Source organism: Cetorhinus maximus, chromosome 9 (assembly GCF_964194155.1).
Source record: "Cetorhinus maximus chromosome 9, sCetMax3.hap1.1, whole genome shotgun sequence".
Classification (NCBI taxonomy): Eukaryota; Metazoa; Chordata; class Chondrichthyes; order Lamniformes; family Cetorhinidae; genus Cetorhinus; species Cetorhinus maximus.
Window position 1 is genome coordinate 109,536,010 of NC_135887.1, and position 16,958 is coordinate 109,552,967.

The 16,958-nt window shown below is 45.9% G+C and overlaps 1 protein-coding gene across 1 annotated transcript in view; it reads right to left on the reverse strand.

Annotated features, from left to right (window-relative positions):
• Positions 1–16,958, reverse strand: part of LOC144684916 (D(4) dopamine receptor-like) — a 66,682-nt gene that overhangs the window by 26,925 nt on the left and 22,799 nt on the right. Inside the window, exon 4 of the mRNA XM_078549328.1 lies at positions 7,393–7,967. Within this exon, the coding sequence (XP_078405454.1) occupies positions 7,393–7,967 (575 nt within the window). The remainder of the gene's footprint in view (positions 1–7,392; positions 7,968–16,958) is intronic.

Here is a 16,958-nt window from a genome sequence, read left to right on the forward strand (position 1 = left end):
GCCAGCGAGCGGGAAGGATCTAGATGTAGCACCCGCAAACATAAGCTTAAAACACCTTAAGCACAAGAGGGAATGGTCATGGGTGATCTTTTGTTCTCCCATTTTTTTTCCTTTTTTTAATGGTGTGACCATCAACACCTGTTATTGTTATGTTCATAATCTGAGAGTGCCAACATTATATTACATTTGCTTTTGTGTTATTGGCCTGAGTATGTTTCAGTTGTTTTGTAGGTGCAGGGTACGCCAATATGTAATGCTGGACCTAAGTGGCTCAAAACTTTATTGCACAGGCACTGAGTGTATCTTGTGGGAAAAGGAAAGGATCATTTCTGAGATCCAGAATGGTGGCGGCAGCCCTGGCATGAGGTGGTAGCGCTTATTTGGCAGCCTAGCTGAAGGACCATTGGATCAAGGTGTCCTTGGTATCCCTGCCTCCCTGGAGGCTACCAAGGTCTGGCTCCACCCCCTCAGCATTCTCCTCATCATGCTTCTCTTCTGACTCACCACTGGATTCATCATCTGTGGCCTTTGCAGCTGCCTCAAGATCCTCTTCCTCCAGTGGGTACCCTCCTTGCCAGTGCCAGAGTGGTTGCATGTTGTGCTCTCCACAATCAGTGACACCCGCTCTGGGGGGTATTGCAGTGCTCCCCCTGAACGGTCCAGGTATCGGAAGCGCATCTTGAGATGAATGCGTCCTGGGAGCTGCCAGGGTACCTTGCACAATCTGCATCTTGTAGTCACACACTATCTGCACGTACATGGAGCGGAATCCCTTCCTGTTAACAAAGACACCTGGTTGACCCGCTGGCACCTTGATGGCCACATGAGTGCAGTCAATGGTATCCTGGACGCAGGGAACCCAGCAATTGCTGCAAAGCCTCTGGCTCACTCAGCCTGGCTGGCCTCATCCATACGGAAATGAAGGAAAGTCAATACCCTCCTGAACAGAGCTTGAACAGCTTGACGCACTGTGGACAGCTGATAGGGAGACTCCACACAGATCCCCCACTGAGCCCTGGAACGAGCCGCTGGCAAAGATGTTAAGGGCCACTGTGACCTTCAGAGCCACTGGCATGGGTGTCTACAGTCGGAGCTGATCTCAGGCCCAATCATCTGACAAATGGAGGTCAGTGTCTCCCTTGAGAGGTGGAGCCTCCTTCGGCATTGCACCTTGGACATATTGAGATAGCTGCATTGCTGCCTGTAAACCCTGACAGCAGGATATTGGTGTCTTCTACAGCCCCTTCTGCCTTGGACTACCTCCTGGCCCTGCCCCCTTGTGCCCGTGCCTCTCTCCCCCCGCTCCCGTACCTCCACTGGAAGCTGCTTTGGGACACATGGACTCGTCTCCCTTCTGCCCCTCTCTTTCTCCTCAGAGGAATTGCCTCCAGCAGAGACCACAATCCCCATTACCAGGATAAGGGAAGGCTGTCTGATACCTGAAAGGGTCCATACAGTCTGAATCCTCAGGGGGCCTTGGAGACACCAATGAATCCTGAAATGAAGCGTGGAAATGCTACAAATGAAGCCCTGAACAGAGATGAAGCTGTCAAGTACTGAGAAGCCACCAGCAAACTATCTCCAAAACTCCTCACTACTCACACTGGCATTGCTGCTGACTCTTTTTATCCTGCCTGTGGATGAGGTTTTGCAAATTGTGGGCTGCCCGCCTGTCTGTTTTGCCTGTGTGACGAGCGAAAAATCACACTGGCAACGTTAAATCGTCGTCAACTGGTTTGTTAAGAGGCTTAATTGGCCTCTTAATTAATGGCAGGCGCGGCTCTGACTCCCGTGCGCACTTGCCGATCGAAATATCGCATGAGTGCACGATGACGTTGGGACACTCGCCTAACATCATCGCGTGTCATTTTATGCTCGTTCGGGTCAGGCGCGCGCCTGCCCGATGAGTGGAAAATCCTGCCCCATGCAATAAGCATTAAAAATGAGACAGCCAATTTCCACACTGCAAGGTTGTACAAACAGCAATGACCAGATAATCTGCTTTAGTGATGTTGGTTGATGGATAAATATTGGCCCCAGGATCTTGGGAAGAATATTCCTGCTCCTTTTCAAATACTAGCTGTGGAATCTTTTACATCCACCTAAAAGGGCAGATGGAGCTTCATTTTAACATTTCATGCAAAAGATGACACTTCCAACATTGCAATGGTCTCACAATACTTCCCCTTTGACAGTGCAGCGCTCCCTCAGTATTGTCCCTGATGGTGCAGTGGTCTCTCAGCACTGTGCTGAGTGCGCAATGCTTCATCAGTACTGATCTGATGGAGCACTGCACTATCAATACTGCCCCTTTGACAGTGCAGCACTCCTGCAATACTTTCCCTCCGGCAGTGCAGTGTTCCTTCAGTACCGATCCTCTGACAATGCAGCCCTCCCACATACTGCTCCACTGAGTGCAGTGCTCCCTTGTACTGACTCTGCAAGAGTGCAGCACTCCCTCAGTACTGTTCCTTGACACTGCAGCTCCACCTCAGTATTGTCCATTCGACCATGCAGCGCTTCCTCAGTATGGCCCCAGAAAATTGCACAGTCCCTCAGTACTGCCCCTCCAACAGTGCAGCACTCCCTCAATACTGATTTTTCAACGGTACAGCGCTCAATGCTACCCTTCTGACAGTACAACACTCTTTTGTACTGCAGTGTTTTCGTATATTATGGACTCGAGAGCTGGTTTTCACATTCCCTCGCTTCTTTTTAGGCTGTCCTTCGGGGTCGAGGATGACTTGCTTCCACACTAAGAATGAGTTCTCAGGTGCCTGAAGAGTCCAATGCGTGACCTACAGTCTCTGTCACAGGTGGGACCAATGGTGATAGGGGGAACGGGTGGGTGGGGTGCCCAGGTTGCCATGCACTCCTTTTGCTGTCAACGCTTGGCTTTGACTAGCCCTTGGCGATGAGGCTCAAGCTGTCCAACTCCTTCCTGGATGATTTCCCTCCACATAGGGCAGTCTTGGGCCAGGGATTCCTAGATGTTGGTGGGGACGTTGCACTTTTTCAAGGAGGCTTTGAGGATGCCCTAGAAGCATTTCCTCTGCCCTCCCTCGCTTGCCGTGTCGAAGCTCCGGGTAGACCGCTTGTTTTGAAAGTCTCGTGTCAGGCATGCAGACGATGTGGCCCGCCCAGCGGAGCTGATCGAGCATGGTCAATGCTTCGATGCTGGGGATGTTGGCCTGAGTGGGAACACTGACGTTGGTACGCCTATCCTGCCAATGGATTTGTAGGATCTTGCAGAGGCAGTACTGATGGTACTTCTCTAGAGTTTTGAGGTGCCTGCTGTATATAGTCCACGTCTGAGCCATATAGGAGGGCGGGTAGATCATGTAGGTCATGAGTTTGGTGCCGGGTCTGAGGTCCTGGTCTTCAAACACTCTTCCTCAGGTGGTCGAAAGCTGCACTGGCACAATGAAGGCGGTGTTGAACCTCATCATCGATGTCTGCCCTGTTGGCACTAGACTTCCAAGGTATGGAAAGTGGTCCAGGTTGTCCAAGTCCTCATCGTGGATTTTGATAACCGGGAGTGCAGTGTGGTATGGAAGGGGCAGGTTGGTAGAGGACCTTTGTCTTAGGGATGTTTAGTGTAAGGCCTATGCTCTTGTAAGCCTCGGTGAAGGTGTTGACGACGGCTTGGATCTCAGTCTCCGAGTGTGTGCAGATACAAGCATCGTCTGCATCTTGTAGTTCAATGACAGAGGATGGGACGACCTTGGACCTCGCCTATAGGTGGCGGAGGTTGAACAGGTTCCCATTTGTTCTGTAGTTTAGCTCCACTCCAGCGGGGGGCTTGCTGAAGGCGAGATGCAGCATTGAAGCAAGGGAAATTGAGAAGAGCGTCAGTGCACTGAGAGCACCTTACTTGACCCCGGTCCGAACGTGGATTGGGTCTGTGGTGGATCCGTTGGCCAGGATCACAGCTTGCATGTCATCATGAAGTAGGTGGGAGAATGGTGACAAACTTTTGGGGGAAGTCAAAATGGAGAAGGATGCTCCATAATCCTTTGCGGTTGACAGTGTCAAAGGCTTTTGTGAGGTCAAAGATGTACAAGGGTTGGTGCTGTTCCCTGCATTTCTCTTGCAGTTGCCACATGGTGAAGATCATGTCCATTGTGCCCCTTAGTGGGTGGAATACGCATTATGACTCTGGAAGAGTTTTTAAGCCACAGGGAGAAGGTGATTGAGGAGGATTCTTGTGATGAGCTTCCCTGTGCTGACAGCAGGGAGATTCCTCTATAGTTATCGCGGTTTGATTTGTCACCTTTCTTGAAGATGGTCATGATAATGGTGTCTGAGATCTCCTGGCATGCTCTTCTCCTTCCAGTTAAGGGAGATGGGGCCATGTTTTCACTGTCGAATGGCCTTTTCTACCTGATGCTGGGCTGGGGTTGTGCTGAGATGGTGGTGGGTGGCATGCTGCGGGATGGAGTCGAGGACACTTCCTTGAAGACAGAGGGCAGAGTTTTATGTCCTGCGGGTGGCCGCACGCCCAACCCAATCGGGCATAAAATCGCACGATATTTCGCTCGGAGGCTGCGAGCAGAAGTTGGAAATGTGCCCACTGACAATTAAGAGGGCAATTAAGCCCATTAATGGGGCAATTGTCTCCGATTCTTTGTGGTCCATACAACCTTACTGTTGGCAGGCAGGCGAATCGGCCAGGCGGCCTTTACATTTTTCATCAAACCTCATCCAATGGCGGGATGAAATCTCTTATGAAATAAAATAAAACATAAATATCTGTGGACAGCAATTTTATGAGGTATACTTTCAGGTGCTTGATTGTGATGCATGGACATTTACAGATTTTTAAACCTTTGTTTAATTATTTGAAGGTCGCAGCTCACTGAGGCATCTGTCTGCCTTCAGGGAGCCCTGTCAAAGTGCTCACCCACGCCTGCAGTGACATCATTGCCTACCCTCTTCCCGCCCCCACTCCAGCAGCGCTGAGCTTTACAGCGTGCGTTTCATGCTGGCTGGCGAATGAAATTGCGGTCGGGGGCCAATCGCGGTTGGGGGTGCCATTTCCCAGACGCTCCCAGGCACGCCGAACGCATGCGTCCACCAAGGCCAGAGTCTCTGTTAAGAAGATCTTCGAAGTGCCCCTTCCATTGGATGCTGACTGCCTTTCTGTCTTTGATGAGTGCCTCTCCATTCTTGGTCAGCAGTGGAGTGGGGCCTTGGGTGCTTGGGCTGTAGGTGGTCTTGACTGTGCTAAAGAAACCTCGCACGTTATAGTTGTCAGCTAACTGTTGGATCTTCTGCGCTTTCTCCACCCATCATCTGTTTTTCTGTTTAGAGTGTCCGCAGCGCCTGGTCTGCCTTCAAGGCCTCCATCACCAGCACCTGCGAAGAGATGCTTGGTCACTTGACCAGGAAATACCAAGACTGGTTTGATGAGAACGACCAGGAGATCCAGGAGCTGATAAGCCACAAGCACAAGGCATTTCTGAACCTGAAACAGCAACCCAACTCGAGAGCAAGTAAGCAGCTCTACTGACAGCTGAAGACTGAGGTCCAGCAAAACAAAAACCCTCCCCTGCTGGAGGGTTTGAATGTAGGGTGCATGTGAAATCCAGCCGGTGGCCCTCCTGTCGTTTATCTGCCCATCTCCAACCTGCCTGAAAATTTATGGGGAGGGACAAGGAAGGCATCGGGCAGACTGCCCACCCTTGGGCTTATTGAGGCCTTTAAACAGCCCAATTGATGGCCACTTAATAGGGCTTCATCCTGCCCTGCCAGTATTTTATCTGTAGCGGGGGCCAGGCCATGTCAGAAGCCCAGCAACTTTAGCTGCACAGGCTGATGTCAGACAAGGCCTGGGGATCGTGGGCAGGCTCCACCCTGTCTTTTTAGCTAGGGACGGGGGAGGGGAGGTTGCGGGGACCATGGTACCTCATGAAATTCAGCCTCAAGTCTCTGGATAAGACTTGAACCTGCCACCTGCTGATTTGAAGTCTTGTAGCCAGCCTGACGGATCAAAATCAACTGTGAACACTAAAAATGAAATGGTGAATGTGGGGAGAGGTGGGAGGGAAATCTATCATAAATGAACTCGTAGGGTTTGAATTGATCGCTGCGAGCAAATACATCTCTCAGTAATCAGCACTCAATACAGAGACTGGCCTTTTTTTGGCTTAATATCCCAAACTGTTAAAGGCCCTCAACCTGCTGCTGCTGCTGAGTACAGCACACATTCTATCTGCTGGGATTAATGGATCAGATACAAGATTAGTCTGAACTCTTGAGCACTCGTGTCACTGGCTCCCTGCATACAATGTATGGACTCTGTTCACTAGAGATTAAACCTGACCTGTCACCTCATCACCTTAAGTTATTCAGTAACAGAAATAAAATATTGAACAAACTCCTCGCTATGAGTCTGAAAGCACTGTAGTTGAAAGAGTTTGTCTACACTAGGTTGTTTTATTGGTAAAATATTGACAAAAATGTGAACAGGAGCTGATCTTTAGCACCTACTTTCTGGAAGTTTATAGGTACATTTCATCCAGGAACTGGTCACCAAGTTATCACCCTATGTTCATTCAAACAGGTACGTTAATGTATATGAAAAACCTGTCACTGAGACTCTACTAACTTCTAGCAGCTTGATAATTGAGAGAAATCTGGTGAGAATATTAAAATCAATGTTACAAATGTTGACAGAGTAAATGTATTAAAGAAATATTTGATAAATTACTGGCTGAACCTCAGCTGGACTATTGTGTCTAATTTTGGGCACCACACTTTAGGAACGATGTCAAGGCCTTGGAGAGGGTGCAGAGTAGATTTACCAGAATGTTGTCAGGGATGAACGACAACAGTTATATGGACAGACAGGAAAAGCTGGGCTTATTCTCTGTACAGCAGAGAAAGCTAAAGGGAGAGTTAATGGAGGTGTTCCAAATAATGAAGGGTCTGGAAAGCATAGATAAAGAGAAACTGTTTCCATTGGCAGGAGAATCAGTAACTAGAAGATACAGATTTAAGGCAATTGGCAAAAGAACCTGAGAGGAGATGAAGAGAATGTTTTTTAAACAGTGAGTTGTTGTGACCTGGAAAGGATGGTGGAAGCTGATTGAGTAGTAACTTCCAAAAGGAACTTGCGGTAAATAATCAAAGGGGAAAATTTTACAGGGCTATGCAAATAGAGCAGGGGGGAGAGCGACCAATTACATAGCTCTACCAAAGATTCAGTATAAGCATGATCTGCTGAATGACCTCCTTCTGTGCTGTAAGATTCCAATTTTAATGCATCACTGGAACCAACTGAAATTTCCTGTTGGTGTCAAGCAGGGCTAAAGAAAAGAATTTAAACAGTAGCAATGGAATGAAAATGAATTGGTGACAGATGCAGAGTCAGACAGGACAGCAACTCACCTACAATAATGGGCAACACTTTCATTGCTTTGCGTTCTCTTCCATTAATCTTTGCACGTTTCCTCCTGTTCGCTGGGTGCGACTGAACGTACTTGACTTCTGAAAAAGTTATGGTTTGTATGGACCGGTCCACGAACTGTCTCGATAAATCACAGTCTGACTTTGGAAAGAGATGCAGTTCTTCACGTTTGATGTGTGGCGGATTTCGTTCTATTAATGGAGGAGGACTTTGCGGCTCTGAGGGGTCCCCGTTAATCTTCCTGAACCCATGCAAGTTATGTTTTAGCTTGCGTTTCCGTGCTTCCTCCCATCGTCTGAGGCCCCGGAACATTCCACAATATAAGAGGAGCATTATTGGGCAGGGGAGGAAGAAGGAGCAGACAGAAGAATAAACTATATAATTGTCATCCTCTAATTGACACACAGTCTGATCTCTGCCAGGAACATTGTTCAGGCCAAAGACAATTGGTGAGGCAACAGCAAACGCCAAGATCCAGGTCATGGAGATCAGGACTATCTGTCGGAGATCAACGTGTTTCCTGTTGTAATTCAACGGGATCAATACAGCGATAAACCTAAAGAGAGAGAGAGAAACAGTCCTGTTGAGTGAAGCTGGCAACACACAGGGTCCTCAATAATATTCAGTAGGTATGAAACTAGCAGGAATTCTGGTGCTAATATTAACAGACTGAAATTCTCTCCACGTTATTATTTATTAAAACAGATTCATTAAAATAATGCTGTGCTATATGACTGGTAGCATCACTGGTGAATATGGGGCAGTGTCTATGATGGCAATCTGATTTCCCAAGGTGAATCTTTACCCCAAGTGTCAATCTAGCTACAGACACATTGGGATATTGGAGTATTGGAAGTGAATGGGCACAATACTGCACACATCTGCTCCTGAGGCCCTCGTTTATGCCTTTGTTACTTCTAGATTCGACTATTCCAACACTCTCCCGGATGGTCTCCGACATTCTACCCACCGTAAACGTCATCGCACCCAAACTTTGCTGCCCATATCCTAACTCCTACAAAGTCCCTTTCACCTATCACTACCCTGCGCTCGCTGACCTACATTAGCTCCTGGTCAAGCAACATCTTGAGTTTAAAATTCTCATCCTGATTTTCAAATTGCTCCATGGTCTTACCCCTCCATATCTCTAATCTCCTGCACCCCTACAAACCTCCCCTAAACAATCTATTCTCTTGTATATTTGCACTCACCTTTCAACCCATCATTTGTTCCTGATCTCCACAATCTGGAATTCACAACCTATTCCTCTGTCTCCATCTCTTTCAATAAAACGCTCCTTAAAACTCATCCCTTTGATCAGACTTTGAGTGACATCACATTGAAAGGGCCCTGGGATGGTGAGATTGTCTTATGAGGAGAGATTGAGGAGACTAGGTCTGTATTCCCCACAGTTTCAAAGAAATCTTGAAATTTACAAAATTCTTACATGGTGTGATTGGATGGATGTAGATAAGATGTTTCCCCTGGCTGGTGAGCCTAAAACCAGGGGACACAATCTCAGGATAAAGGATAGGCCATTTAAGACTGAGATGAGGAGGAATTTCTCCATTCAGAGGGTGGTGAATCTTTGGAATTCTCAACCCCAGAGGGCTGTGGAAGCTCAATCATTGAGCATGTTCAAAACAGAAATTGATAGATTTCTGGAGACCAATGACAAAGGGATATGGAGATAGTGTGGGAAAGTGGCATTGAGGGAGATGATCACCCATGATCTACTTGAATGAAGGAGCAGATTCGATGGGCCGAATGGCCTTCTCCTGTTCCAATGGAAATCCCTCAAGTCTGCTCTGCTGTTCAACTGGATCATGGCCAATTTATATCTTAACTCCATTTACCCACCTTTTCTCCATATCCCTCAACACCCTTGCCCGACAATGAACTATCAATCTCAGTATTGGAAGCTCCAATTGAGCCTTTGCCCTTTATGAAGATAAGAGTTGAACAGTCAGTAACTTTAGAGAGAGTGAACATTTCTGGCGTAGAACTTTTGTCAAAACAGAACTCTGTGTGGTGGAGACAAGCAAATAATCAGACAGGCAAATAGACCCAACAGTTTGTAGCATTTTGACTTCTGTTGTCAGTTTCCTGGCTTTTCACCAGCCCTCAAGTAAAGGGAGTTGTAAAACATTTATGGCTCAGAACCCATTTCCCATTCAGGAGCCAGTGGGAATGACTTTTTTTTATTCATTCATAGGATGTGAGCATCACTGGCTAGGCCAACATTTATTGCCCATCCCTAATTGCCCTTGAGAAGGTGATGAGCTGCCTTCTTAATCTGCTGCAGTCCATGGGATATAGGTACACCCACAGTGCTGTTAGGGAGGGAGTTCCAGGATTTTGACCCAGCGAGGGCATGCTGTATTGTTGGAAGAGCAGTACTGAGCGAGCGCTGTAGAGTCGGAAGGCTAGTACTGAGGCGGTGCTGTGTTGTTGGAGGGGCAGTACTGAGGGTGTGTTGTACTGTTGGAGGGGTAGTACTGGGGGTTGCTGAACTGTCAGCGGGTCTCTACAAAGGGAGCACGGCACTGTCAGATGTTTGATATTGAGTGAGCGCTGCACTGAATGAGGGTCAGGTTTGAGGGAGTGCTTCATTGTCAGAAGGGCAGTACTGAGGAATCCCTAAACTGTCAGGGGGGCTGTACTGAGGGACCACTGCACTGATTGAGGGTCAGTACTAAAGGAGCTCTACACTGTTAGGAGGGTTGGTACTGAGGGAGCACTGCATTGTCTAAGGGTCAGTATTAAGTGTACGCTGCACTATCAGAGGGGCAGTACTGAGGGAGCACTGGACTCTCAGAGGGTGGGTAATAAGGGAATGCTGCACTGTTGGAGGTGCCACCTTTCAGATGAGATGTTAAACTGAGGCCTCATCTGCTTTCTGAGGTCAATAAAAAAAATCTCTCAGCCACTATTCAAACAAGAACAGGGAGTTATCCCTGGTATTCTGGTTAATATTTGTCTCTTAAATCACTAAAGCATCTGATCATTATCACATAGCTGTTTGTGGGAGCTTATGTGCACAAATCGGCTGCTGCATTTCCTACATGACCACAGCGACTACACTTCAAAAGTACTTAATTGGCTGTAAATAACTTTGGGAATTCCTGAGGTCATGAAAGGCACTATAGAAATGCAAATTCTAAGCAGGTGTTTTAGATTTACTATGCATGTTGGTTTAACTGTTGGATTAGACTCCAAAGGTAATAAATCACATAGATCTCTGAAGTCAGAGGGGCATGTTAGTGGGGCGGTAAAAAAGGCATATGGGACACTTGCTTTTATCAATTGAGGCATAGATTACAAAAGTAGAGAGGTCATGTTGGAGTTGTATAGAACCTTGGTGAGGCCACAGCTGGAGTACTGTGTGCAGTTCTGGTTGCCACATTATAGGAAGGATGTGATTGCACTGGAGGGGGCGCAGAGGAGATTCACCTGGATGTTGCCTGGGATGAAACATTTAAGTTATGAAGAGAGGTTGGATAGACTTGGATTGTTTTCATTGGAGCAGAGAAGACTGAGGGGCGACCTGATCGAGGTGTACAAGATTATGAGGGGCATGGACAGGGTGGATAGGGAGCAGCTGTTCTCCTTAGTTGAAGGGTCATTCACAAGGGGGCATAAGTTCAAGGTGAGGGGCAGGAGGTTGAGGGGGGATGTGAGGAAAAACTTTTTTTACCCAGAGGGTGGTGACAGTCTGGAATGCACTGCCTGAGAGGGTCGTGGAGGCGGGTTGCCTCACATCCTTTAAAAAGTACCTGGATGAGCACTTGGCACGTCATAACATTCAAGGCTATGGGCCAAGTGCTGCTAAATGGGGTTAGGTAGGTAGGTCAGATGTTTCTCACGTGTCGGTGCAGACTCAATGGGCCGAAGGGCCTCTTCTGCACTGTGATTCTGATGTGGACATGTAAGAATAGACAGGCTGTGTATCCACTGGCCTCACTGCTCTGTGTAAGATGGTGCTTGGAAAATGATTTGAGTGGATAACAATAACAGCCCCTTATAAAGCTGCTTAAGCGTTCTGGCTTTTCAAATAAGCCACATTGGATTTAGGATAATTTTTTTTTACTTCACTTATGGGATGTGGGCATCACTAGCTAGGCCAGCATTTGTTGCCCATCCCTAATTGCCCTTGAGAAGTTGGTGGTGAGCTGCCTTCTTGAACTGCTGCAGTCCCTGTGGTGTAGGTACATCCACAGTGCTGTTAGGGAGGGAATTCTAGGATTTTGACCCAGCGACAGTGAAGAAACAGTGACCTATCTCCAAGTCAGGATGATGAGTGGCTTGGAGGGGAACTTTTAAGTGGTGGTGTTCCCATGTATCTGCTGCCCTCGTCTTTCTAGATGGTAGTGGTCGTGGGTTTAAGAAGGTGCTGCCTAAGGAGGCACCTCAACACCCTCCCATGGCACCTTCCCACTCAACTGCAGAAGCTGTAACACCTGCCCCTTTACATCTGCACCCACAGATGCTGTCAGACCTGCTGAGTTTTTCCAGCAATTTTTGTTTCAGAGTTCCAGTGTCTGCAGTATTTTGCTTTTATCTTAATGCTGTCTAAGGAGCCTTGATGAGTTTCTGCAGTGCATTTTGTAGATAGTGCACACTCTGCCACTGTTCGTCGGTGGTGAAGGGAATAAAAATGTTTGTGGATGGGGTGCCAATCAAGCAGGCTACTTTGTCCTGGATGGTGTCAAGCTTCTTGAGTGTTGTTGGAACTGCACTCATCCAGGCAAGTGGAAAGTATTCCATCACACTCCTGACTTTTGCCTTGTAGATGGTGGACAGGCTTTGGGGAGTCAGGAGGCAAGTTACTCGCCACAGGATTCCTAGCCTCTGACCTGCTGTTGTGGCCAGTGATGAAATATTTTTTGGTACAGTTATTGCAGTTAACAAGCTGATAGACCTCAGTAAACGTTTGTTCCTGATTTTCTTTTCAAAGGGAAGTGGAATGATTTGATTTTTCAGAATGATAGTTAGAGTATTACATCCTCTGAGCCCTCGTTTCATACTCCTGTTGGTCGGAGGTAGTTGGACAAGTTCCATTAGCGCAAGTTCAACCCTGAGCTCTTGTACTGAGTCCTCACTTCAAACAGCCATGGTTTTAATCTACACTAGGACAGGGCTATACCACCAGTTGACAAACTGGATCCTGGGACAGGTTAAGGCCCCCATGCCATTCCCCCCCGCCCCACACTTGTACACTCACAGTAGAGAGACCCACCCAAACAAAAAGACACCCACAGTATAGAGGGATGCCCACTCACTCCTATAGTTCCAATCACTCTATTGAAAGACCAGGTCATCAACCTGTGCTCCATCAACATTCTCTCTCAGTTAACGCCACCACCAATAGATTAATGGGTCATTCATTCAATGACTGTGGGCAAACTAAATTGGAATGTTATTACACTTGTTATAAATCATATTGGGGTGTACAGGGAACATGTTAAGGTATTATTTAGATGTGCAAACTCTTTCTTTCCTGTCTTTGGAGTCTGTTTCCTGGCTTATAACTGTACTTCGAGTAGAGATGATTGCATAGTGGTAATGTTACTAGACTTGGACACCAGGGGATATGGGTTCAAATCCTGCCATGGCAGGTGGTGAAGTTTTAATTTAATTAAAATCTGGAATTGAAAGGTAGGCCCAGGAATGATAACCATGTTTTCATGCAAATTAATGTTGCAATTTTGGTTCACTAATCTGGTTCACTAATGCCTTTTCAGGAAGGAAATCTGCCAACCTTACCTGGTCTGGCCTACATTACTTAAAAAGTACCTGGATCTGCACCTAAAGTGCTGTAAACTGCAGGGCTATGGGCTGGGTGCAGGAAGGTGGGATTAGAAAGGGCACCTGGGTGTCCTCGGGCTGGCATGGACAAGATGGGCTGAATGGCCTCCTTCTGTGCTGTAACTTTTCTATGGTTCTATGTGACTCCCAGACCTTTGACTCTTAACTGATCTCTGAAATGGCCTAGCAAGCCACTCAGTTCTAGGGTAATTAGGGATGGGCAATAAATGCTGGCCTTGCCAGCGACACTGCATCACAAAAATTTTTTAAAACTCTTTACATTATGTGCCCTATGTGCTCATATTGAATACACTGGAAATGGTTGTATTGCTATATTTATTTCTCTTCATTTTATATTCTGCTGTCACTGAGGCCGCTGTGAAACTCCTGGATTAATTTGTGCATTGACGTTTTACATCTAGAGTAAACAGGCTGGGTTCTTTTCTATAGAAAAGAATAGATTGAGGAGTGACCTGATAGAGGTCTTTAAAATTATGAAAAGGTTTGATAAGGTAGATGTAGAGCAGATATTTCCATTTGTGGGTGGAGACCAGAACTCATGGCTGAAACATGAAATAGTCACTAATACATACAAATAGGAGAAAATTCTTTACCTAGAGAGTGGTAACATTGTGCACCTCACTATCACAGGGTGTATTTGAGGTGAATGGCACAACTACATTTCACTTTGAACAGCTGGAAACCTGGTCAGTCTGGATTCTGTCCAGAATTCTTCTTTGCTACTCAATCAGAACATCAGAAACTTGGTGTTTCTATAATGTGTCATTGCACCCTCACTGTTAAATGGTTCCAAGCCAGATGGTGAAGTACAAAACAAGATACAGATCATATCCTTGTTAGTGGATTTATTCACAGGATGCAGCATTACAGCTCTTGGCCTCCCAACTACAAACTCAGTATCCCAGCTGACTCTCTTTATATGTGCTCTCAATCTTACAACATGATCAACCAATCATTAACAGATTTCCCTTTCTTTAAACAAAAAATTTATAACATACTTAATTACAAAGCAACAAAAAAAATTGTTTTCTATATTCCTTACAATTTAAAAAAAAATCATTCAAGGGATGTGGGCTTCGCTGGCTGGGCCAGCATTTTTATTGCCCATCCCTAGTTGCCCTTGAGAAGGTGGTGGTGAGCTGCCTTCTTAAACTGCTGCAGTCCATGTGATGTAGGTACACCCAGTGCTGTAAGGAAGGGAGTTCCAGGATTTTGACCCAGCAACAGTGAAGGAACGGTGATATATTTCCAAGTCAGGATGATGAGTGACTTGGAGGGGAACTTGCAGGTGTTGGTGTTCCCATCTATCTGCTGTCCTTGTCCTTCTAGGTGGAAGTGGTCATGGTTTTGGAAGGTGCTGTCTAAGGATCTTCTTGCAGTACATCTTGTAGATGGTACACACTGCTGCCAGTGTGCAGCGATGGAGAGAGTGAATGTTTGTGGATGTGGTGCCAATCAAGCTGACTGTTTTGTCCTGGGTGGTGTCTAGCTTCGAGTGTTGTGGGAGCTGCACTCATCCAGGCAAGTGGGGAGTATTCCATCACACTCCTGACTTGTGCCTTGTAGATGGTGGACAGGCTTTGGGGAGTGAGTTGGTGAGTTACTCGTCGCACGATTCCTAGCCTCTGACCTGCTCTTGTAGCCACAGTATTTATATAGCTAGCCCAGTTCACTTTCTGGTCAATGGTAACCCCCAGGATGTTGATAGTGGGGGATCCAGTGATGATAATGCCATTGAACATCAGGGGGTGATGGTTGGATTCTCTATTGTTGGAGGTGGTCATTACCTGACCCTTGTGTGACATGAATTTTACTTGCCACTTGTCAGCCCAAGCCTGGATATTGTCCAGGTCTTGCTGCATTTGGACATGGACTGCTTCAGTATCTGAGGAGTCGCGAATGGTGCTGAATACTGAGAATCATTAGCGAACATCCCCACTTCTGGTCTTATGGTAGAAGGAAGGTCATTGATGAAGCAGCTGAAGATGGTTGGGCCCAGGACACTACCCCACTACCCTGAGGAACTCCTGCAGTGATGTCCTGGAGCTGAGATGACTGACCTCCAACAGCCACAACCATCTTCCTTTGTGCTAGGTATGACTCCAAGCAACTTATCATAACACTAGACGTCCCTCTTCTAGGACCTCCAATAATTTATTGGAGCAAGCGTTCCTCTTTGTAAAACAGCCTAATAATTGATGACTTGCGTTGACCCATTTTAATTTAGAGATCTCTTTTCTTTCCAATATTTCCTTTGTACCAGCAAGGTCCAACCTCAATGTGACAATCTTTGTTGTATGAACCTCATCCCAAAGAGAACATTTACCCACATAGTATTTTATGGGCAATCTTTTCTCAGAATGTCCCTTGTACAGAATTTCTTTCAAACAAACATACTAATTAGGAGGAGTAGGCCACATGGCTCCTCAAGCCTGTAAGATCATGGCTGATCTGATTGTAACCTCAACTCCACATTCCTGCCTACCCCCATGACCTTTCACCCCCTTGTTTATCGAGAATCTATCTACTTCTGTCTTAAAAATATTCAAAGACTCTGCTTCTACTGCTTTATGAGGAAGAGTTCCAAAGACTCACTATCTTCTGAGAGAAAAAAAATTCTCATCTGTCTTAAATGGGTAACCCCTTATTTTTAAAGTGATCCCTAATTCTAGAGTCTAGAATTCTAGTTCAGAATGTTAGATAAGTACAATCCCATATCTATTGCATCTAACAGTGCAAGTGTTTCTGTAGCTAGGGTACTTTTAAATATCCTTTTTATTTGCTTAGTTTCCCAAGCCATGGGACAACATTTTCTATTTTCAACCACCAAGAATATGATAAACCCATTTGTACTCTAATACCCCTAAGAGTGGCATGGAAAACATTGCAAAAAGGACTAACTTCATATCTTTTGGGTTATCCAAGGCTGGAAACTTGATTCTGCATTTCTCCAAATTTAATTTCTTTAATATTTTATTTGCGCTCAAAAGCTCCTCAGCTTTGGTGTTTTGTCATAGTACTAAGTTCCAATACATCATAACTGGCATTGGGTCTTGTCTGAGTGCATAGCCAGTTTAACTGTCCATCAAGCTTCTTAACTGCTCTGTTTCTTCTTTGGATGCAAGACCATATTTGTGAGGACCTGGCCTGATTCATTGGGATACAATAAATACTTTCTATATATGATTGTTGATTCAACATTACTCCTAACCTATTCTGTTTAATGTCTAACCCTATATATTTAAAAAGGTCCCCAAAGCCCGACTTCAAATCTTAAATTCCTCTTATTTTTTTCTGTAACAAATTGCTCACATTCTGCAGAACCTCCCTTAGAGAATCATTGATGTGCATCATTAAAATGCCTGAGAATTTCTCTTTGTGATACTTATAAAAATGTTGCTGGGCTTGCTTTCAGCTGAATGCAACCTACTTCTAGGGAGACAGATATAACCAAGAAATACCATACCCTTGACGCATCATTTAATCCATAAACACATTTGTTTAATTACCACAGCTTCCCTTCTATATCACTCACTCGTTTCTTTAGATGGTTTCAAAGACAATTAAGATTTTCACCCTGCAACAATGCTGCTCATATCGATCAACCTACATTCCCATGAATATGTGGCTAAGAGAACTAAGAAATTCTTCAAGATCACTTTTCCTGCTGTGGGGGAGTCCACTCTAACATCGTGATCTCCAAGTCTTTCTTCGAAAC